Here is a 23441-nt window from a genome sequence, read left to right as displayed (position 1 = left end):
AGAAGGGGTGAGGAACTGGATCCAGCTTTCAATGCTAGCGGTCCACTCTCATGGAATGCTCTTCCAATACAGATTCAGCAGCAACTTTCCATATTAACCTTCAGACTTCTGCTGAAAACTTTTCTCTACTGCCAGGCTGATGGAGAAAATTGAGAAAAACGTTTCCCATAATAGTAAGCTGGTGATCTTTTTTGTGTGTTTTTTTAATTGCATAACCGTTGTTGTAAACTGTTTTGATTTTTCAAAAAATGAAATTTCGGTATGCAAGTATTTTTCAATTTATAAACAAGGTTTTCAAAAGCTACTAGCCATGATGGCTATGTTCCACCTCCACTGTTGGATGAAGGATGCCTCTGAATACCAGTTTCTGGGAATCACAAGTACTACTGAACTCTGGTTCTCCTACTGTGCTTCCCATAAGCATGTGGCTGGTCACTGTGAGGACAGGGTAGCCTTAAAAGAGTTCTCTCCAGCAGCCTCATGATGCTGAAGAGGACCAGTAGTGGTGGGAAGTCTGCCTTTTAGGTAAGTATGCCTGTAATGCTCATCTTCTCCTGGAAGAACTGAAGGTAAACTTGCAAGTAAACTTAAACACCCAGTATTTCACTTTAGATCTTCCCTTGTCAGATAGTATACTTCTAAGCTCACTGATGATACATGGGAGACGAAACACCTTATAGAGTATGGGATGGGGAGTTATGGACTACAGTGGTACCTCGGTTTAAGAAGAGTCCGGTTTAAGAATGATTTGGCTTACAAACTCGGAAATAGTGTCCCAGTTTGAGAACTTTTCCTTGGTCTAAGAATGGAATCCAAATAGTGGAAGGCCACCAGGGGCAGGAGGCCTCATATGGGAAAGCGCACCTTGGTTTAAGAACTGTTTCGGTTTAGGAACAGACTCCCAGAATGGATTAAGTTTGTAAACCGAGATACCACTGTATTTACATTTTGAATGTGGTTAATACTGAGGAGCATACATGCACTGTCAACATCCCACAAAAGCTGTGATCCAGCCAAACATTAAGCCCTTGTAAATCCCATTGATTAAAGAATGCACTTAACTCTTACTGGGGGGGAAAGGGTTATAAATGCTCGACTCTGGGTGGATCACAGCCAACAGCTTCATATCCTCTATCTCTAACCAGACCTTTTGTAAGCAATGCTTGTCCTCAAATGTAACTGGGTATAGATTAATACCTGTATAGTATTTTACTTTAAAAAGTATCTATCTAATGAAGACTTGCTGCCTCCTCATTAGGATACAGAGGCAATCCTCATTCATTTCTGGAGTACAAGTTGACTCAGAATCTGGCTACCTGCAACCTGGCGATATTTTACAAGCCTTGTTTGGCATGCATTGGAGTCAACAGTAAAACTGACTTCCTAATGAAGGCATAATCTGCTCACCACTACCAAAAGTAATATTGTAACCAGTACCAACACAACTTTCTATGGAAGATACAGCAATTTTTTCCCATGCTTATACTTGAAAATCCGAATGCAAACATTCCAGGAAGCTGACGACAAGTTGTGACTTCTGCACAACAGATAAAAACAAACATTAAAACTCTCTGCAGTTGCAAGGCCAACTTCAGAGACGCAAACAAACAAGAGAACACAGATCAAACCACTCTGTTGCAACATATATTTCCCAAATAACTCCAAAAGATTGTCAGTAATTTGCAGTATGTAAACCTTTTTCTTTCTCATTCCATCTAGCTTAGCATTGCAATACCAATCATTCCTCCATAAAAAAGAATGCTAGTTAAAAATTTAAAGAGACAGGTATCATTTTTTTTTTTTTTGCCTAACGAATCAGACTGAAAAAATTTAGATTTTGAACATCTAGATTTCATGTAATGTTTTTAGGGCAAGCTACTGCCAAATATAAGCACTGTATTGTCTGGATAGCAGATAACCCGGAATCATATGCACACTGCCTTATCCAGAATAAGAATAAGGAAAAGCACTTTACACTGACTGATTTCAGTAGCAGGGAAAGAAGCAAGGCTGAAAAATGTGTAGCTTTTGTAGGACTGCATATTTAAGGTATTAAACTAAGTGAGCCAATTTCACTAAGCTTTAGCAATAATTGTTGGTCAATATTTTTAACCTGCATCCATAGAAGTTAATGGATGGGCCTGGAGAGCAAATTTGTATTTTTCTCACCAAGGAAGGGTAGACAGGTGCTGGTCTTCTGCAATGTTTCTCTAAGCATCTGAGACATTTGTGACCCAACATGATTGTGAGGACAAGCTCATCACCCCTTCCCCCAACCTTGACCTGGAGAAGAGGGCTTAGAGGGGTTTGGGAGACAGCAATTCATTTTGCTGTTTTCCCAAGCCTCTCATACTAATTTTGGAGATCAGGGAGCGCTTCTGCTCTTCTACAGATTTTTAAGGTGAAAGGAAAGTATACATTAAAGCACATGTGCTCACAAGAGGTGAGCTGGGCAGTGTGGAGATTACACACACACACACACACACACACACACACACACACACGAGTCTCAGGATAACCTTCACAAGAGGGGTATTTATACTGAATGGATCTTTACAGAAGGCAGTAAAGATATTCAGATTTTTCCCTGTTACATAAAACAGTGGTGAGGGTGAGTTGTAAGCACAAAATGAAACAGCTACCCATCTTGTGTATACTTACATTGTTTTTGAACTGCAGTCTCTTTTGTCTCCCTTTCATATTCCCTCATCATTTGTTCAAAACTACTTCTTATTCACCCACAAATTACGGTAATTGCTGTTTTCATATATGTACAAATATACTTGGCTTGTGCATTAGAAGTTTTTAGATGGGAATAGAAGTATTTTTGGTTTTCAGGAATAATAATAATAAATAATAACAGCAGCAAGAACCAAGGCATGATTTCCACACCATGAGAAGGTACCAGTTTATATCAACATCTTAAATCTAACCAGTACTCTATTTAATACAGTAATATGTACCTGAGTGCCAACAGTTCTTTAACATTGTTGGGGAAGATCCTATTGCCAGGTAAGATATGTGAACTTGAGGGCAAGCCTAGAAAACTTTAAATGTGATTAATAATAATAATACCTCATTCATCTAACGATTTACTGTGCTTATTGTTTTTAGATGTTTATGTTTTTAAATACATCTTAATTTTAATTGTTGTATCACAGATGTACTTACTAACCTCGGCTTCTTTGGCAGAAAGTGTAGTATATAATTTATTTTTTTAAAAAAATTAAGTTAAAAAAATCTCTCTGAGGATTTGCAAGACATGTTACTCTAGTGGTACCCTGATTATTGAATGCTCTGCCACAGAAGGTCGGTTGGAGCCTACTTTGTTATCTTTCTCATGCTATGTGAAAACTTCTTAATAAATATACATACATACATTTTAATCCATGTTGCATGTATGTACAGCAGTTAACCAAGCAGACTAAAAATTGAAAATGTTAATCATGGTTGGTACCACTAGTCATGTTCAAAATTTCATTCTCTGCCCTCTTCCCATCATACTTGCATACCCCCCAAAATAATAAAGTAAAATAAAATATCAGTTAAAAAAAGAGCTTACCTATCAACCAGCTTTTTAGCAAATCCAAAATCGGTGAGTTTTATATGCCCCTCTTTGTCTAATAAAATATTTTCAGGCTTTAAGTCTCTGTAAACAATTTCTTTTGAGTGAAGATATTCTATTGCACAAATAATCTCTGCAGAGTAAAACAGTCCAGTGCTGTTATTAAAGCGTCCCATGTTGCGCAGATAACTAAAAAGTTCACCCCCAGGTACATATTCCATCAGCATATATAGAAAGCGTTCATCATGGTAAGTCCAAAATCTGCAACGAAAGAGATACGTGTTTAAAAAAATACTAAGAGAACAACTTGTCAGAAAAGCATAAAATGATTTATTTGTTTTTTAAGGGTTCAAAATATGAATGAAGAACTTCCACTATTCAAAACAGAAGATGTAGTGAAGCACAAGCTCAGCAGCGTGGTCATGAGAAACTGTTCTGCCACCCAAGGCCTGAAACCCCTCAAGATATTTTCGGCATTTGTGGAGGTCCCGACACTAGACCTCAACTGACTCATGGAGCTCCTGTGGGTTGATAGATACATCACAGCTCAAAATGGAAGAGAAGCTCCACACAGCCACAGCAAAAAGCAGCTGGGGGATTTGGGGGGAAACGTCACACATGGCAGGTCTGTGAATATTATCAGTTGGTTTAGACAGGGTTGAATTACAGCTATGGGTTAATTGCCTGTGCATTTTGGCATCACAAATGAAGTGCCACACCAGTATAAACAGGGGAAAGACCTAAAAGTAACAGACTGCTAAGGAATTTTGAGGCCATTCTTTAGGTGTCATTGCCAAGGAATTGATCATGTAGTTGTATACTGCTTTTAAGCCATTTTGGCAAATAAATGGCATATAAAAGTAAAAGTAAAAACAAAACAAAATAATAACAGCAGCAGCAGCAAAAGCAGCAGCTAGCGCAGAAGGGGCATTTCAGTCACAACACCCAGACAATGCACATTTCTTTCCTCTAACATTTCATTATAATCTGCTCTAGATCTAAATTGCATTTTTTTTATTTGTGACTCGTTTTTATGTTGCTTATATACATTAATCTATCAATCTGTTTTACTGTATCTGTTTTTAGATTTGCTTTTATTCTTCTTGTGTGAACCATCCTGGAATTTGTTTTGTAAGGCTTTGTGCAAACATTTGGAAGTGGATTATTATTAGTAGTAGATTGCATTGAGAAAAGATCATTTATTTTTATTTTTCTGGCCTGAGGAATTTCTATACTTTGTTAATTAAGAAGTAATTTTCATCCTTGCTGCTCTTTAACCTGGGAAACTTATTGACATGTAAATAAAAAGCGATATACTGGGAGGGGAGAGAAAGCAAGCAGGTACAGGTTCAATGCCCCTGATACAGGTTATATCCACTTTTTGCTAGCATAAAGCGCAAGGTAGGACACACCTTTTTTTGCTGGTCCTACCTACCTATGGTAGCACTTTGTGCTCTACCCTAGTCTGTTGTGTGATGGTCTCCCAATCTTCAGGAACAATTTTTCAGGGGTGCAGCAGCTATAATGGAATGAGTAAAAACAGGATGCACCATCTGGTATGAGTTCTGTTTGCTTGAGGTTCCTAGTGGATGTGCTTTCTGCTGGCACAAAGCTGTCCACTAGAAACAATCCTATAACTCTTCAGTCATCAGGTGCTTCTCTGCTTTATGTTTTCTCTTGCCACTGTACCTCTTTCAAAACTCTTTCACCCATAATTGCTTAACAGGTTGTCTTGAAAAACTAGCTGTGGTGAGCTCAGAATTAATGCGTTCATTTCCCCCTGGTTTAATTAACTTGGGAGTCTTTACTTGAACACTGGACAGGACCTTTTCATTTTAACTGGGTTTGCTTTGTATTCCCTTCCTTCCCTTTGCCTTATCAGGAAGCAATCTTGCTATGTCGAAATTACTTTTGCAATACGTATCCACACCCCTTCTGTTCCTATCAGTTTTCAGTGAAATGCTGACATTTCCGGTGGCATGCATTACTCCACCCTTTACCACAAGATATTCAAAGCAAGCAATGAAGCATATACACAAGGATCAGATTTCATGCAGTTTTCAAACGCAGGGAAACAGAGTGGCATGTTAAACCCACTGTACCACCAGCAAGTGCAATGGACAATATTAAAGTCCTCCATGGACAGCTGCCACATTTCCTCTGGGGTCAGGGTAGAACCAAAGTCCTTTCTTTGCCAATAAAGGCTATCAACAACTCTTAGGTTGCTCTATTAAACACATGAAAGAACATAGGGATGCATGACCAAAAATGAGCTTATGATTTGTCAGAGATGCATCACAGACTGTGAGAGATGAATAAAATTCTGCCTTGAATGCACTGATTCCCCCTTCTTTCTGCAGCACTCTGTTCACCCCCACCCCACCCCAAAATATGTTCAAGAAGGTTGGGGGATCTCTGGAACACTGTAGAAGTAGACGTATTTGAATAATTAGCATACAAGACCACATCGTTAATAGCTATGGGAATCACCCTAATTTGAAGGGTGGCAGCTTCCATTAATATGTCACCACCTATGGTATATTCTCCCCCTATTATAGTTTTTGTTTGCTTGCTTGCTTAACCACGACAGCTGTTGGTGCAGTTTGTGATGACTTGTGCCTTAGTAAAAAGACAATGGAACATTCTGAAGTGGAATCAAACACATAACAGGCAGGCACGACTACTACACCATGTTGTGCATGTTCCAAGGAGCAGTTCTCCATCAAATAATTTTTCCGTAACACATTTTGTTTCCTAGCTTTTCTAGATTATTTCCCCCCTTTAAAAAATATGAACACAATATTGTGTATAATACAAGTGTAGCATTTGCCACCCAAAAGACTTTGAATTAATCCAAACTGACGAGGGATTGAATGCTAGAATTGAACCTTATGCCACAAAAGCTATAAAAGGGGGGGGGGAGTGGGAGAGAAGAGAGCTTACAATCTGATCAGAAATGGATGATTCACTTCTTTCAAGACCGCTTTTTCATTGTGCACATGCTGTTCTTGTTTTAGTCGAATGACATCCGGAATGCTCATTACTTTCAATGCAAAGTAGCATTTGGCCGATTTCTCTTTCACCAGATGAACCCGCCCAAAAGTACCTGTCCCTGAAAATTAAAGAGCAAAATGTGTCAGTTGCAAAGAACATTATCTTGCAGTTAAGATGTATAAGGAATGCATAAATGCAACAAATCAATATAAAAGCAAGAGGTAGACATTATATATTCCTTCATAGCTTTGGCCCTTCTAATCCTAAATACTTCATGACAATTTTAACAGGGAACAGGCTAAACAGTCAGCTCCACCCACTCTGTCACATCTACAGAAATCAAGGCAAAGAACTCTTTACCCCCCCCCCTCCATCAACAGTGGCTACAGCCCTTCCTTCAGATACCTCTACTGATCAGTGCCCTTCCCTAGGTTTTGGGTTTGTGAATGGATGTGAGCATATCAGATACCTAAGAAGCTACTGTATACCAGGTTGGACCACTGGTGCATCCACATCAGGAGTAGACAAGCAGACCATCAGATGTTGTGGACTATAACTCCCATCACCCATGTTATTGGCTGTACTGACTAGGGCCGATATAGTCCAAAACATCTGGAAGGGACTAAGTTGGCAATACCCCCAATTTACACTTATCGGTAGCAGCTCTCCAGGGTTTTTGACAGGACTCATTCCTAGTCCTCTTTGGAGATGTTGGGGCATTTTAAATGCTGGGTTTGTGATCAATAGACCTCTATAATAGCTAGAATGTATCTAACCCTATTTCTCTTGCTTACTGTTCATAGTAAGAAGAGGTACCTGAAGTGCTTTTTAACTTTCTCTCTGGTCAGGCTAGTTATCAGCATGCTGACAAGCACACAGGGTGGCTTTGTCTGCACAAAAATCTGTGTTCCTCTTTCTGTACGGGAAGGAGTGTTGCAGCAGCAGGGAGGGATCAGAAATGAGAAGAGCTAGATGCAACCATTATGTTTTCTCTCTCACTCTAGAAACTGTTGCTCAGAGTAAAGTTGCACATTGCATATATTTTATATTGTCTATCTGGAATTAAGAATTTTGTGGAGTCTGATGAAAATGAAAAAAAACATTGCAAGACATTGTGCATTTGAATATTTATACCCTGCTTGTTAACTGAAGTCCTTGCAGCAGCTTACAAAATATCTAAAACACAATGAAACAGCTAGTAGCACAACTGTTAGTAATGTAGGGCAAATGCATATAAAAGCTTTCCTCCCAGTCCAACTGCCACTCAGCAGCCTGGAAATACCTCCACTGTTGGAGGCAGCATGTCTCTGAATATGAGCTGCTGGGAACCACCAGTGGAAAGTATGCTGCTGAGCTCAGGTGCTGCTTGTGAGCTTCACACAGGAATCTGGTTGGATGTTGTGAGGAAAGCACGCTGGACTAGATGGACTACTGGCTAATCCAGCAGGCTTTTCCTATGCTCTTATTGCTGCAAGATGGGCCAACAGCCAGATGTTAATTCCTCACTGAGCTGCTATGGTCTGGCCCTAGTGGCAGCTAGGACTGCATTTGGGGGGCCAAGCTGCCATAACCCTCTTCACAGTCCTCAGACTATTATTTCCCATGTCAAACATATATTGCACATAGATTGGATATCCATCCTCAGTATCACTTGCAGGGCAATATCCCTTGGTTATTTTTCACTTTCTTCACAATTCTCTCAACAAATCCAATTAATTTAAGGAGGAGCAGATGGAACAGCTTCTGTACACCAGCATTAAAAAGACACACAGAGAGACAAAGAAAATCTGCCGTTGGATTTAGTTAGCAAGCATTCAAGTGGATGAGCAGCACACTGTTATAAACACAGAGCAGCCTATGACTCTCTTTCGCTAGCTAAGAAACTCAAGAGGCATGCTTCTGAAGTGAGATGCATTCCATTTGAAAACAGCTAGCTGTCTACAGAGCACTTAATACCAAGGATAAGGTTATCAGTTGAAGAGGTACAAAACCAAACTAGGAGCAAAGCAGGAAAGATCTAAGCATTCTAATTTAAAAGCACTTGAGAGTCCATATCACAATGAGGTATGTTTCCTAGTTATGAGTAGAGTAAACCCTGATTCATACAAATAGCAATGTAGTGGCGGTTTCAAGTGGAACCACAGACAAGCTGCTCTGTGCAGAAACCTGATCACATTAAATGATTCAGCACCCGGTTCTGGCATCAGGCAGAAAAAGTTCCTCCATAATCAGGCCTTTGACTGATTAAACAATCTATGGACTCTTAAATGTGTTTGTGGAATTGTTCTTTTGGTTTTTCTGTTTGCTTGCTTTTATTATGTATTTTGTATTTACATTTTGTACTTTTATGCTGTAAACTGCCCTGTGATTTTTGGATGAAGGGTAGCATAAAAATTTAATAAAATCAATAAATACTGCCATCTCTTTTCTTGGACTGTAGCAATGTGTCGGAAATAAAGCCTAGTTCTGGCTTGCCAAACTTCTTAGACTCAATGACCCATTGATGAGCTTGTAAAGTTGTCATCAACCTCAACCCAAATTCTTAGGAATGTACATGAAATAGTCAAGAAATATCTATCTATCCATCTATCTATAATTAACATTTATTAATCACCAATCACCAATAAAAATGTCTGTGTTTTACATACACATGCACATATATATGGAAGTAAACCAAGTGAAAATAATGATACCGTATTTTTCGTCTTCCCTAATGAGATAGAAGATAGAGGTTCCTTTTGTACATGCCCTTGCCCTCTATTTCCAAGGCTCATAGTTCCTAATTAAAATTTTCACAGTATACTTCTTTTCTACCCCATGCCCTTTTTAACACTCCACCCCCATTTCATCCCCTGCCCAGTCCCACTGTCCCCAGGGAGTCAATATCAACCACTTTTGGAAACCCTAAAACAGATGGAATAGACAGAGGACAAAAGTCTTGGTTTGAAAATAAATTCATAGGAAATTATGGATGTATTCTGTACTTATAGCACTCACTATAACACAAAAAGCCGGGGGATGTCATATAATGTACTTCCTGTCTTGCCATCTTCATACTGAGAATACAGCAGCAAATTATTACACCATTGTTTACCTCATTAGGAAGTTTCTTTGTTTTACACTTGCCATACTGTATTTTTATGCATACACAGAGTGAGATCTTTAATACTTTTTTAAAAAAGGTATTAATGCTGAATGCAAGATTTAAGCTAGTGATTATAATCTTCTGAAGCACATCAAAATCCTGTTCTCTAAAATAAGGCAATTCAAATTAATGAGGACAGAAGCTGAAAGCAGAAGCTTCCCTGAGGCAAACGTCAAGGTTAAAAAGGGCACATTCATCTTCCACCCCACCCACATATTAATTCTTAAAAATACAGCATCATCAGTTAGCCATAGCTATAATGCAAGTACATAGAGGGGGAACATCTATGTGAAGCTGCACAGACAGATGGATAAGAGCTTAACTCTTATGGCATTTTCAGCCCCAAGTGGAAAGCTCCACCCTATGAAGTCAAATCATAACTCTGATTAAGACTCTTCAACATAAAAGATTAAACAGAATCTCACCACAGACTGATACTGAGGTGAAGATTTCCTGCTATGCAACTTAGATTTGCTATATGAATCTACATGTTTAAATTTTTTAGCTTGCTTCTCTCAGTTGTATACTTTTAAAATGGTTTTCAATGAAGTACAATGCATGCATGATAAAACAGTTGTCTATATACCAACTACTCCCAAGAAATAAGTTGTTATGCTTTAAAACAGAGGTGTACAATCTAAGGTCCCAGGGAGAAAATGTTGCCCTTGGTCTAGCTTTGTGATGGTAGCTAGGAAAAGGGGGTGTCACAGAGAAAGTGGGGTGGCAGAGAGAAGACGGGGGCACTGCATACTTTTGCCTCCATCATTGGTTTCAGCGCATTCCATCATGGGCATGTAATCTGCACCCTTGACAGATCATCATGAAGGGGTGTGTGGTCTTCCTTACACCTACATAAAAATCAGGACCACACAAATGTATCTCTCTCTATGCAGAACTGCTAAAGAGTTATTTGACACACTTGTCAAGAAACAAACGGGAAAACTATAGCCATGCAAAGTCATGGAATACTGAAAAAGCCCGCTAAATGCAAACTGATTTGACAGCAGTAGCTTATCACATCCTGCTTGAGCTACAGTGCTTTGATTTAAACATAGAACTATAAACAGCGTTCAGAAAAGGCTTCTTAACATATTCAACTATGTCATCTAACTACCCTGGGAAATTGAACATGTGATTAAATCCCTTAATACTGTTGTCACGTTGCATGCAGATACCAGTAAACAACCTTGTTTTCACGGTGGGCTTGCAACACAATAATAATTTGGTGAACACTGTACCTGAGTAACACAACTGAAACAATTATCTATGCCACTGTGAGTCCCTTACAGATTTAAATAGTGGAAGAGATAAGATTTCAACTTTTTAAACATAGTAGTTCTGCTGCCAATTGTTAAGTAGACACTGTAAAAAAATAATTATATAGTAGCAAAGCAGTGTGAAGAAGTTGTTATAGGAGAAATACATGGAATACAGGTTTGTTACAGAAGCATTTGCAGAAATATGTGTGCATTACTGAAAGTCAAATGATGCCAGCAATCCTATGTTTATAGGATTCTGTAATTTGGGAAACACTAAAACAAGACACGGGACGCGGGTGACGCTGTGTGTTAAACCACAGAGCCTAGGACTTGCCGATCAGAAGGTCGGCGGTTCGAATTCCCGTGATGGGGTGAGCTCCCGTTGCTCGGTCCCTGCTCCTGCCAACCTAGCAGTTCGAAAGCATGTCAAAGTGCAAGTAGATAAATAGGTACCACTCCGGCGGGAAGGTAAATGGCATTTCCATGCGCTGCTCTGGTTCGCCAGAAGCAGCTTAGTCATGCTGGCCACATGACCCAGAAGCTGTACGCCGGCTCCCTCAGCCAATAAAGCAAGATGAGCGCCGCAACCCCAGAGTCGGCCATGACTGGACCTAATGGTCAGGGGTCCCTTTACCTTTACCTTTGAAACAAGACACTTTATGTGAGCCTCTTAATTTGCAAGAGTCTGAATGTGCAAACCAATAATTCTCACAGGTTGATTAAAATGGTTTCTGGCACTTTGAGCAAAGTGAAAACAGCAACTCTGTTGGGTCATCTAGTCCAAACCCTGCAATGCAGGAATCTTTTGCCAAACATGGGGCTTTAACCCATGACCCTGAGATTAGGAATCTCAGGCTCTATCAACTGGTAAATGCCAGCCTTTGCTTCCCTCTGGGATGGTCATGATAGGAATATGTTTGTGACAAGTCCCATGGCATGAAGTTTTGCTTTTGCAACTAGTTATACAGTGGTACCTCGGGTTACATACGCTTCAGGTTACATACACTTCAGGTTACAGACTCCGCTAACCCAGAAATAGTATCTCGGGTTAAGAACTTTGCTTCAGAATGAGAACAGAAATCATGCTCCGGCGGTGTGGCAGCAGCAGGAGGCCCCATTAGCTTAAGTGGTGCTTCAGGTTAAGAACAGTTTCAGGTCATGAACGGACCTCTGGAACGAATGAAGTACTTAACCTGAGGTACCACTGTATTACCATCCTTCCAGCAGAGCATTCCTAAATGATGGATACTGAAATACTTGCTCCAAGCAAGGTTCTAATACCCTTCTATTAAATAAAAGTAGCTTTCCTATTTATAAATCTGCAGAAACAATTTGACAGGTTATTTCAGACACGTGGCACACCACCTTGCTTTCTATCCTCTAGGGGTGGAAGAGAAGCCAATAGCCATGCAAGAATGCACAACCATACCAAGCAACCTTCTGCCTGATGAGAGAGACCAAACAAGGTCATGGTCTTGAAAACAAACCTATTACTGCTATACTGACTACTGAAAAAATGTCTGTGTCTGAGCCAATATTAACACACAAAAAGCATATAAGAAGCAAACTCTTTTGTAGAGTTTATCTTGAAGACTTCAGCCAATTACACAAAATCTTATTTTCCTCTGAGGAAAATGCATCCAAGAAGTTATTAAATTTGCCTACAGCAAAGTGGCTACTTTAATGACAAAGTAGGAGACAACAATGGTCCCTCACACACCTTTCAAAACTTGTGATTTTAATTGTATGCTTGTTGAAAGCCTCAAGCATTAGTGTCATTTTTATTTTTTTTACAGATGGTGCTGCAATAAACACACTTTAAACATACTGTAACCATTTTAGCTAAGTGGAGAGCATTGATGCTCACAGGAATGTGCAAGACATTGATGCTGAAAGCATTTAGCATGCCTTCTTTTACTCACCTTGCCTTCCCCCTCCACCCAGCACTCAAATTTCTAATCTCCATGGGACTGTCTTGCATAACATAGTCATATGGTTGCGAAGCCAGACTCTGATCAGGTTCACAGTGCTGTGGGATGTCAGAATGCAGTTTCTTACTTGCCATTATAAACTAAGCCAAATGAAGTTTTCACGCATTACTAGTACTAAGGAACAGGTACACAGTCTGGGGTGATCCTGAACCCAAAATTATTATTATTTGAAGCACATGTGGCCTTAGTGGTTAGGAGTGCCTTTGGCTAGCTTTGGCTGATAAGACAGCTACAGCCATTCCTGGTCTGAGACAGCTTAACCACCGTGATCCTGGCACAAGTAACTTTTAGACTGGATTACTCTAATTTGCTCTGCATGGTTCTTCCCTTGGGATACCCTCTCAACACCATATAACCCCTCAGCAAAGAGAGCTGGACTGACTGTCAATTCTAGAACTTCACCATGGTTTGCTTTAACTGATCAGACCTAGAATGTTAGTTCAGGCACAGATCTGCTCTACATCTTCTGCTGTGAAAAAAGTCGCTAATAATTCATTCAGCTTCTCTGCAATCCCCTTTAGCACACCTTTGACTTCCTCATCGTTCAAAGGTACAACTGTCTCCTTAGCTCTTCTCATGCTAACACATGGTAAATAAATGTGTTTTGTTGGCGGTCTTTATGCTTTTATTCTATTTGGCATTCCTTATTGTCTCCTTGCATTTCTTTTTCCAAAGTTTGTGGTAACTTTCATTTTCCTCATTAGAACATGATTTGCATTGGGGCCTGGCATCACCACCCACACCAATTCTGTGGTAGAGCATGCCCCTTTGGGGATTTTTAACTTGTTGGGATTGCAACAGAGTGACACTGCATCCAGGATACCCTACCCTATCCTTTCTATAGAGTTTGTATTGAGAGAAAACTATGTTCCACTGCTTCTCTCCATTCCACAAGGTTCCTATTATGAGCACTATCCGGCAACCAGCTTAGAGTCAGTGTCAACATTTCACTTCCTACATTGAAATTTCAATGAACAGTTTGTGTGTGTGTGTGTGTGTGTGTGTGTGTGTGTCTTGTTGCTAGAAGGGGACATAATGGGACATAATGTCGGGTCAGCAAAATCGGGGCTTGTAAGCTTGCAAATATGTGATTGATATGGTTGCCGCATTCAGGAACCTTAAAGAGAAATATGCTCCTAAGCTGGATAAATTGGTAAGATCCCCCACTATGCAAATCATCTACAGCACATATAAGATTGGAAAAAACTGCTCAATGACCTGAAAACTGAATTAGAAATCTGAAATCAATGAACTCATCTGAATTAGAAGAATCCTTTCTTAGAATAGTTATTTTTACCCCAGAATATCTGACCTAATAATCTTAACTGGGTCCTTGAGAAAGCAAACACAAGTCTTGGAATGTACAAAGGCTTTTTATTACTGTTGAAGAGCAATAAAAAAACCACTTTGTATTATACGGGAACAATGTTCTGCTTTGCCAGTGTTAGAAGGAAGCTAATCTTTTTTTAAAAAAGAAGAAGCTTAAAATATTATAAAAGTTTATCTTCATTGTAATCAAGCACAAGCATGGGGAACAAGTTCTATCACAAGTATTTTAATTTAGTACTTAATGAGGAACTACTGGTATTTTCAGTTTGCTTTGTAAACTGCTGAATGTTGACAGCTCTCAACTATTCCAATGATATCTAACAAAGTCATTTAATTATGTACTCGGAACGTAATTCCTTCATTGCTCAAACACTTCAGATGCGTGGATAGCCAGTATTGTTTACATAATAGTGTTCAGAATTGGCTCATTGCAATGTGTCTAGCCTTCGTTCATATAACAACAAGTTCTGGATATAAACAAAACATCTGCCAAAAAAACTGACCAAATCCACAATTTAGCAAGAAATATGCACTCAAGCCAGAACATATTAAGCAGTAGTGATCTTTCAGCCAGCTTAATTTGTCAAGAATTAAACAAATTTGAAGTAAAAGCATTAAGTTACAAAAACAAACAAACCAGGGATATGCAACCATAATATAATTGCCACCTGTTTTAAAATCCACATGGTTCAGGATTAAGATTCCAAAATACATTTGAAGAACATGTACAAATTTGTACTGCAATGAATTGGAACAGACATAAAGCACTTCTGAAAGATACACCTTGAGTTGAACAAGTGCAGCTCAAAATGCTTTGCTCAACAAAATTGTCACTTTGTCATCCAGATTTACATTAGCTCAGTAGTCAAGTTTGTCTACTTCAGTTCAAATGTGTTTAATGAGTAAAATCTTCTTGTGGTTGTACTACGGAGGGTGGGACCTTTTTAAAAAGCTACTACTAGCTTTAGGAACCTACATTAAATATGAGGAGGAAGGCCCTTATTAATTTTAAAGAGTGCTGCAATTTTTTTCAGTGAAAAATACCAAGTGGTGTTGTTTTCCAGGCACAGTCTTGAGCTAACTGAGCTGCCTTTGAGGGCCAAACTATTACACTACAGGGGACTGAATGTTTCAAGGGTGTCCTAGTAGAGTGGGATGGTTATGGAAGTTTTTAGCAGCACTACACACTAGTGGAGTCTGTAACCTGAAGTGTATGTAACCTGAAGCGTATGTAACCCAAGTTACCACTGTACATAGAAAAGGAACACAAGTTTGAACATCAGCTTCACTGAGTGCTTCTTCATTGGAATGCCAGGTGCAGTCACATGGCCATATGTGATCACATAGTTCTAAAGGTGGGAACAGACTAACAGTGCTATGGTACTATGAAGAGCCAAAGGAAACAGTGGAGAGACTAAGAAAAATAATGTACTGCAAACACTATGAAGCCATTCAGGACTATTTCAATCACTCGGCTTTCAGATATGTGAGTGCACGAAGAAGTGACTGCCACAGCAGGGGGAAGGAGTGCCCATCACACAGTCCCCTCTGATATATCAGGCAAAGTGCTGTGCAAATAAGACAGTGCGAATGTAAAAAAAGGAAGAAGTATGTACTATGCACGAATAGCTGAAATGAACACACCACTGAAATAATATTCCATACATCATTCTCAGCTAAATGTGGAGGGTGTAGCTCTAACCTAATCAAAAACAGTAGGCCAGGAAGAGTGGCATGGATAGTCAGTTGCAATTTCCCACTACTGCTTCAAAGCTCAAGCCTAAACTATGCCTGATGGACTGTAAGCTATTTCCATTGCAAGGGGAGGCAGGTGTGAAGTAGTTTCCCCAAATGAATCACCTAAAACTTTATGGTCGTATGATCCCTTCATAACCCTGGAAACCACCCCCAGTCTCAACCAAAGTGGGCTTCACAGACACCTTCCTATTCATGCTAATGTGCGGGCAATTTTCCCATCCAGACTGGCCCTTCAGCTGAAGTTGACAGAAGCCAGACCACAAACACCACCTGGAAGAAACAATACCAGCCTAATAGCCAAAAAGAAGTTTTAAAAACCCTTCCCATCTTTTATGCAGAGTGATTAGTCACAGGCTTTGTTGCCCAAGTGGCTATATGGGGTCAGTTATATCAACTGGCATCCAAGTCTTGCAAGACCGTGGCTAATTGCACCCTAGAGCTTTGCTATAAGCAGTGGCAGAGCTAGCTGCTCTGGCACCCGGAGCAGTGCACATGCTGGGCGGGGCTAGCTGCCCGCGAGGGTGCGCCAGTGGCGGCTAGCTTTCGAGGGGGAGCACCACCCACGGTGATGTCACCCCTCCTCAGGGATGACACCCATGGTTGACCACCCCCACTGCATCCTCCTTGCTCTGCCTCTTGCTATATGAGGCCAAAGCAAAGCCATTATTTCCCTAGGCCTCATCTTTCCCTCCATGCAGACTCTGCTAATAGAGGAATGGGCACCCTTTTCTCAAAAGCATCAGAGAGTTTTTGTAGTTGATCCAATGTCCCAAATGATCCCTTAGAACTCTTAGCCTTAAACAGGTTTTGCAGTTACAGTGGTACCTCGGATTAGGAACTTAATTCGTTCTGGAGGTCCGTTCTTAACCTGAAACTGTTCTTAACCTGAGGTACCACTTTAGCTAATGGGGCCTTCCACTGCTGCCAAACTGCCGCCGCACAATTTCTGTTCTCATCCTGAAGCAAAGTTCTTAACCCGAGGTACTATTTCTGGGTTAGAGGAGTCTGTAACCTGCAGTGTCTGTAACCTGAAGCATCTGTAACCCGAGGCACCACTGTATTAGGGATGATGCCCTGTTGACAAACAACAATTCAGAAATGCTAAAAATACAGCAGCAGTTAATTTTTTTGGGTTGTATCCAACAGTGGTGTTCTGCTATGGAGAGGTGGTTCCACTTGTGAAGGGCATGGCACCTGATTTTCCACGATCCCTTCCATCCAATGCAGACCAACCTTCCTTCCCAATATGCACTTTTTCTAAGGGAGGGGGAGGGCCCTCTGGAACAGTTTGGGGTGTGGCAGAGGGCTGCAAATTGTGTGGGGAATTAGTGGAAAAGAGATGCCTCACCTTACACTAGCAGAAGCCCAATGCTTCCATGAGATACAACCAATTCTATGGTGCATTCTAGACATATTACTCTACAGAAGAGTCTTTCAATAATCTTCATCTTGTTCAGGCCATGCAATATAACTGTTGAGGACAATTTTCACAGCCTGGAGTTTGTATTAAAATGACTGGACCTAATGGTCAGAGGTCCCTTTAGGACAGCCATCAGAGGTGCTACTGAGTTTCCTAATCCTAATGCATAGGGAGCAGGCTAGTCTCTTTTCCAGCAGGTCTTTAGTTGAGACCTAGAATCAAGAAAACCAAACTTCTCTGGGAACTTGGCAGCAAGTATGGTGAATCTGCAAGTCATGTGGCTAATAGGTTACAGAAACACACTCTTTTCTTTCATGTAAATCTTCTGGATATTGTCAGCTCTGCATTCTGAGTAACTCCAGCATAACCTGCAGTGCTCAACACCGGACATTTATCTTCTTCTAAACACCATCCCTTCCTCTCCATGCTTCAATCCTACTCTTACCTTCACTAATCATTTACCTCGCTTTGATATTTTTGGAACTGCAACTACAGTGATGCATGGCTGTCATATGGCTTGCCACATTTTTCTTAAGTTTGACATCCTGCTTTCATGGCCATGCTTCATTTTGTTGACCAGATCTGTCAACACCTTTCTCAGTGTTAACATCCTCAACCACAATTTGAGTATACAATGCTCCAGAGTATACATTTCCATCCCTACAAGTCACAAGTTCAAACCCAGCAAAATAGTGACCTGTTTATTGCCATCTCATTGTTCTTTGGTGTCTCATTTCACAACAGCTGAGATGTGGGAAATGGCTCTCTAGACAAATGAACCCTTGATTCTTCCCTGTGACAAGTGACAAGTAGATATGAAAACAGGATATCAGACATAAGCAAAGTGTGACCAGTAATATGACAAGCATGTGTGATGCTGAGTTTCATTCCAATTATAATTCCTGGAAGACTGATGTCAACACAAACCATTATTAGATGCCAGGACACTAATGCACGAACAATTCTTTAATCCCTAAATTTCACTCACCATGTTACACACCCATTCATTCCATAAGAGTCCTATCTGAATGGCATTGCTATTCACACGTTCCTAAAATAAAATATTTGTTTTACCCTTTGATCATAGCAACAAAGGAGGGAAAATGGCCATTAAAAAACCTCAATCTATCGTCATTGGCAAAGTCATACAACAGTGCTTTCAGACTCTTAAATAGTATCAGTCCAACATTTAACAAAAAAGAAACAGCTAGACTTTGATTGGAAACTCAGAATGTTACTGAAAACTATGCGCTTTCCAGGGTACACAACTATAGTACAGATACCCCACCCAAACGCTATTGATTTCATTTTCAAAATCTCCCCACCAACACCAGGAATAAAAGGGGGGGTGCCCAATGAAGAATACTCCAAGTAAACCCAGTGAAAATAAATCAACTTCAGTAACTTAAGACAAGTTATTTCAACAGATCTACTCTTACTATGAATTAGCACTGGGTATAACTCTGAATGACTGGTTCCACACTAACTTGGTTCCTCACCACCTCTTCTTCACTTCAAATGATGCTCAATTTTGGGCAATATACATCCAACCTGCACCCAAACTGGTGTGTGGGTGTGGGTGTGCGCGCGTGCGCTACAACAGGTTTGTAACAAGAGACAGATGTGTGGATGAAAGTGGTATCTCCATTTTGTGGGTGTCACTTCCTCACCAACTGTTTCATACTTTGCACTTTTAAATTGCCTGTTCAGATTTGGTATGTGTGTGCGTGTTTTTTAAAACCTTCACCCTGACCATCTGTGGCTGTTTAATAACTTGCAACTTTTATATAGTTACGAGAGAGGAGTTGCTAGATCATCAGTGCCTCTTTCAAACAGGCATGTGCTAGTATCTTGTGCTAGTACACAGCATCCATATCACATATTGGAAGAGTGGGTTGCTACAAATGCACGCATCCCTCACACTGCTCACCCCCTGTAAAATCCCCTTATTTGTAGAGGAAGTCAAACGGCCATAGAATCATGAAATTGTAACATTGGGAGGGACCACAAGGGTCATCTAGTCCAACTCCTTGCAATGCAGGCATCTTTTTGCCCACTGTGGGACTCAAACCCACAACCCTGAGACTAAGAGTCTCATTCTCTACTGACTGTACTATTTTATACACTCCCCCTATCTATCACAAGGTCAAGATCATCCATCAATACTGTGCAACCAAACTGGCTTATACTCTGAAACCAACGTGGGTGGCACTGTGGTCTAAACCCACTGAGCCTCTTGGGCTTGCTGATCAGAAGGTCAACGGTTCGAATCCCTGCAGTGGGGTGAGCTCCCGTTGCTCTGTCCCGGCTCCTGCCAAACTAGCAGTTCGAAAGCATGTCAAAGTGCAAGTAGATAAATAGGTACCGCTGCGGCAGGAAGGTAAATGCCATTTCTGTGCGCTCTGGTTTCCGTCGTGCGAGAAGCGGTTTAGCCATGCTAGCCTCATGACCCGGAAAGCTCCCTTGGCCTGAAAGCGAGATGAGCGTCGCAACCCCATAGTCGCCTTTGACTGGATGTAACCGTCCAGGGGTCATTTACCTTTTTTACCTAACTCTGAAACTACTCAGAAGCTAGATGTACCCGGGCCTGTTTCAACTTATAGCATAGCACACTAGACAATCAAACTCCTGCTTATTTGCTCTTGCAGATAGACCATACTGTACCCAATGAGGGAATAAACAGAGAAAAATAATACATTTTACATAGTAAGAGGAAGTCAACACATCAGCTTGGAGAGGGGCTCAGCAGACAACATGAGGTGGGAAAAGGTGAATGAATGCTTACGTCAATTTTTCACTTAAAGACATGTAACCTCAGAATTTTTCACTTAAAGACATGTATTTACGGAAAGAAAATATGCACAGTAGCAATATATGATCATATTACCTCTTGCTTACTAATACAAGCATCAGCCAGACAGGTTCTAATGTTACCAAATGTGCATTTATAGAAACACATATACCTCTATAAGCATATCAACTTATGCCCCAATTCACTGGGACTGGATCAAAGTGTTGTCTAAGTGTACACTAAGTATTTTAATGACATAATTTTGAATCCACTGATACAAAAGGGGTAATTTGCCAAATAGGAATAGATGACAAATATATACCCTGAATCCCTGTAAAAGGGGCAAATTAAGTGCTACCAACACTCCCCTAAAGATGCTGATATGGAAAAATTAGATGGAAACAGGTGTATTGACATTGGACCAACTGATAGATGGGGAAGATGAATTTTATACTTTTGTTGCTTTAAGACAAAAATATCATCAGATACAGCCCAATGGCATTATCTTCAATTACAACATCTCCTAACAAGTGTGTTTGGGCCATCAGCCCTTTCAGCTTCCAAGATACCAGAGATATTGGAGCAACTGAACCACTCATTCAAAAATTACCAACAATTACTGTTTATAGATATCTATTAACAATACACAAGTTCATTATGCAGACTGTAAGAGATAATTGGAATAAAGAATTGGGACTATCAACTTCCCAGACATGTATTAACTTCAATACCTAAGGTGTCATTAGATTTAAAATTAAGACTAATACAACAGAAAATAATATTTAGAGTTTATTGGACTTCTTTACGGTTGTATAAAAAAAGGGTTAGCTAAGACAGCTCAGTGTTGGAGATGTGACAAGGACAATGCCTCTCTGAAACATGTTTAGACAATTTTCTTTACATAACAAGCTTTAGGAGAAAGTGGTGGACCGTGTAACTATGACTGCAGAAAAAGTTAAATCTTTCAGCAGAGAATATTTTATTGAACTATATACCTGCAGTATGAAAACTATCAATGGGACAATGCAAATGGATTTTCTGTGCCCCAATGGTGGCAATAGACTGATACTGAGGAATTGGAAAAATAAAGATGTGGTACCATCCAATCAATGAACTGACAATATGAGATCACTCGCAGTTTATGAATGGACTGTTTATAGGTGTAGTCTGAATGGATAAATATAAAATTTGGAATGAATTTATACAAAATGTGGTACGCTATTAACATTTACATAAGCACTAGGACAATAACACTATCCCAATTTATACAAGAATCTACAGGAATATCGTATATTGCTCTCCTTTTTTTGCATATTTTCTCTTTTATATGTATCTTTGTTGTTTTTCTCCATCTCACTTTTCCTTCTTCTTATGTATCACTTTATTTCTTTTAACTGAAACCACCTTAATAAAATATAAATATTAAAAAAAAACTTCCCTGAAGCAAGCGTTCAACTGATAAAAGACCTTTTACTTCTTAAGGTTTTGTCTTAAAGCTGTAAAAGCTTAGATATCAAGATGAAGGCATTTTCACACTCTTTTGAAGGTGATATATTTAGCCACTTAAATTTAGCCAAATTTGCTGTATTCGAGAAGTAATTATTTGCAAAGCATGTATAGCAGTAAAAAAGAAGAAGTGTTAATTGTGTGCCCTTTTGTCACTATAGCAAATGAATTCCTCCAGTCTCAATGAGTCATCTTCCTTTTCTTTACATTAGAAAAGGTTACAAAATAATTTGCAAATATTTTTTGAAAAGAAGCAAGCTAATCAAACTCTTAGCAATCTGCTTGGATAGTAATATATAAACACACCAAAAACAATAACAAAAAAAAAGTCCTATTTATTTCTCCTCAAGCATCTCAAACTATACTGCAAATTCCCACATAGTGGCAGTGAAAGCTCTTCAGTTATTGGTCAAATTGACATGATGCCATAACAGTTTCACACACTGTTGGAATTGATGAGATCATGAAACTGAACAGATTGATCGAATGCTACAACTCCTGTCAGGGACTTTGAAGGTTATGTTGCAACCTTGATTATGTTCTAGTAGCTGAAGAGTCACACAGTAACACGGAAGTGAGCTACAGTCATACTGCGGAGATACGGATGTTCACCCACTCCCCTTTTAACCAATAGGATGTGAATATCAGAGAGGTTAAACATTCACTTGGGAAGGGAGAACAAAGCAGTCGTGCTCATGGGCAGCTTTTCATTCTCTTTACGTAAATGCTTATATGCTGCAGTAGAGAAGTGTTCACTGCTGGGGTGTTGGTTTAAATAAAACAAAGCAGAGGCATTAGGAAGAAAGATAGTAACTGTTCCCCAAGAGTCCAAAAAATTGTGGATAAGCCTGGTACCAAGCCATAATTTGTGCTACCACAAATCATGTTTCTCCTTCAAGAAGGAAAAGGTAGACTCTTGATTGTGACATCACTCTGCACTTTTGAAAGACACTCAAAACACCTCTTACACCCCATAATAGGTCAAACTCTTGCCTCCTCCCCAGCTTTAAGCTGTGGAAATGGTTTCTCTTTGTCACAGTAAGGCTTGGAGGGGTATTAACATGAGTTATTGGAGATTCACCTCATCTTTTTTCAGAATAGGCAGGTGTTCACCAGAAGAAAACATTTGGGTGGATCCCTACTCTTATGACTGATTGCCAAAGGCACTATCCAATAGGTGTTTGCAAAACAGACAGAACCTGTACATCACAGAAGTAACTTGAGTTACCAGGAAAACTCAAATTAGAACCTAAGCCAGCCTGCATCATGCATACACACACATTTTGATCTTTGATGTACCTTTCTGTCTCCGTATCGCAAGACTTCTAACCTGGAAAGTTCTAAATTTGCCATATTGTGAGTGAATTGGCAATCTCCAGTTTCCTAAAAGCTTGACATCCTGATGACTCAAAATATCTCTAGGATGCTTCAGAATTTAGAATCAATTTCTCTTTTAAATATTCATTCCTTAGCAATATTATTACATATGTGGGCTGGGAGATCAGGTTTTATCAATTCCCAGCTTTGGCTAGTGTTTGACAAGGGATTTCATTATGGCATTGGATTATGACAAACACAACATTTTCTGTGCATTCTTTCAGATACTATCTGCACAGTGATTACCTGCACAGGGTTTGCAAAGTTCAAAATTCAAAGAAGAACACAGTAACTAATTCTAGAATT

General features: G+C 39.8%; 1 protein-coding gene across 1 annotated transcript in view; it reads right to left on the bottom strand.

The window, feature by feature from the left end:
- Positions 1 to 23441, bottom strand: part of PRKX (protein kinase cAMP-dependent X-linked catalytic subunit) — a 57956-nt gene that overhangs the window by 18675 nt on the left and 15840 nt on the right. Inside the window, exons 2-3 of the mRNA XM_082220138.1 lie at positions 6509 to 6677; positions 3563 to 3826 (exon numbers count right to left, since the gene is read on the bottom strand). Coding sequence (XP_082076264.1) covers positions 3563 to 3826; positions 6509 to 6677 — 433 coding nt within the window. The remainder of the gene's footprint in view (positions 1 to 3562; positions 3827 to 6508; positions 6678 to 23441) is intronic.

The sequence above is a fragment of the Podarcis vaucheri genome (genome assembly GCF_965113315.1).
Source record: "Podarcis vaucheri genome assembly, chromosome: 4".
Lineage (NCBI taxonomy): Eukaryota > Metazoa > Chordata > Lepidosauria > Squamata > Lacertidae > Podarcis > Podarcis vaucheri.
Note: the sequence above shows the minus strand (reverse complement) of the source record. Positions and strands in the feature narration are given on the sequence as shown.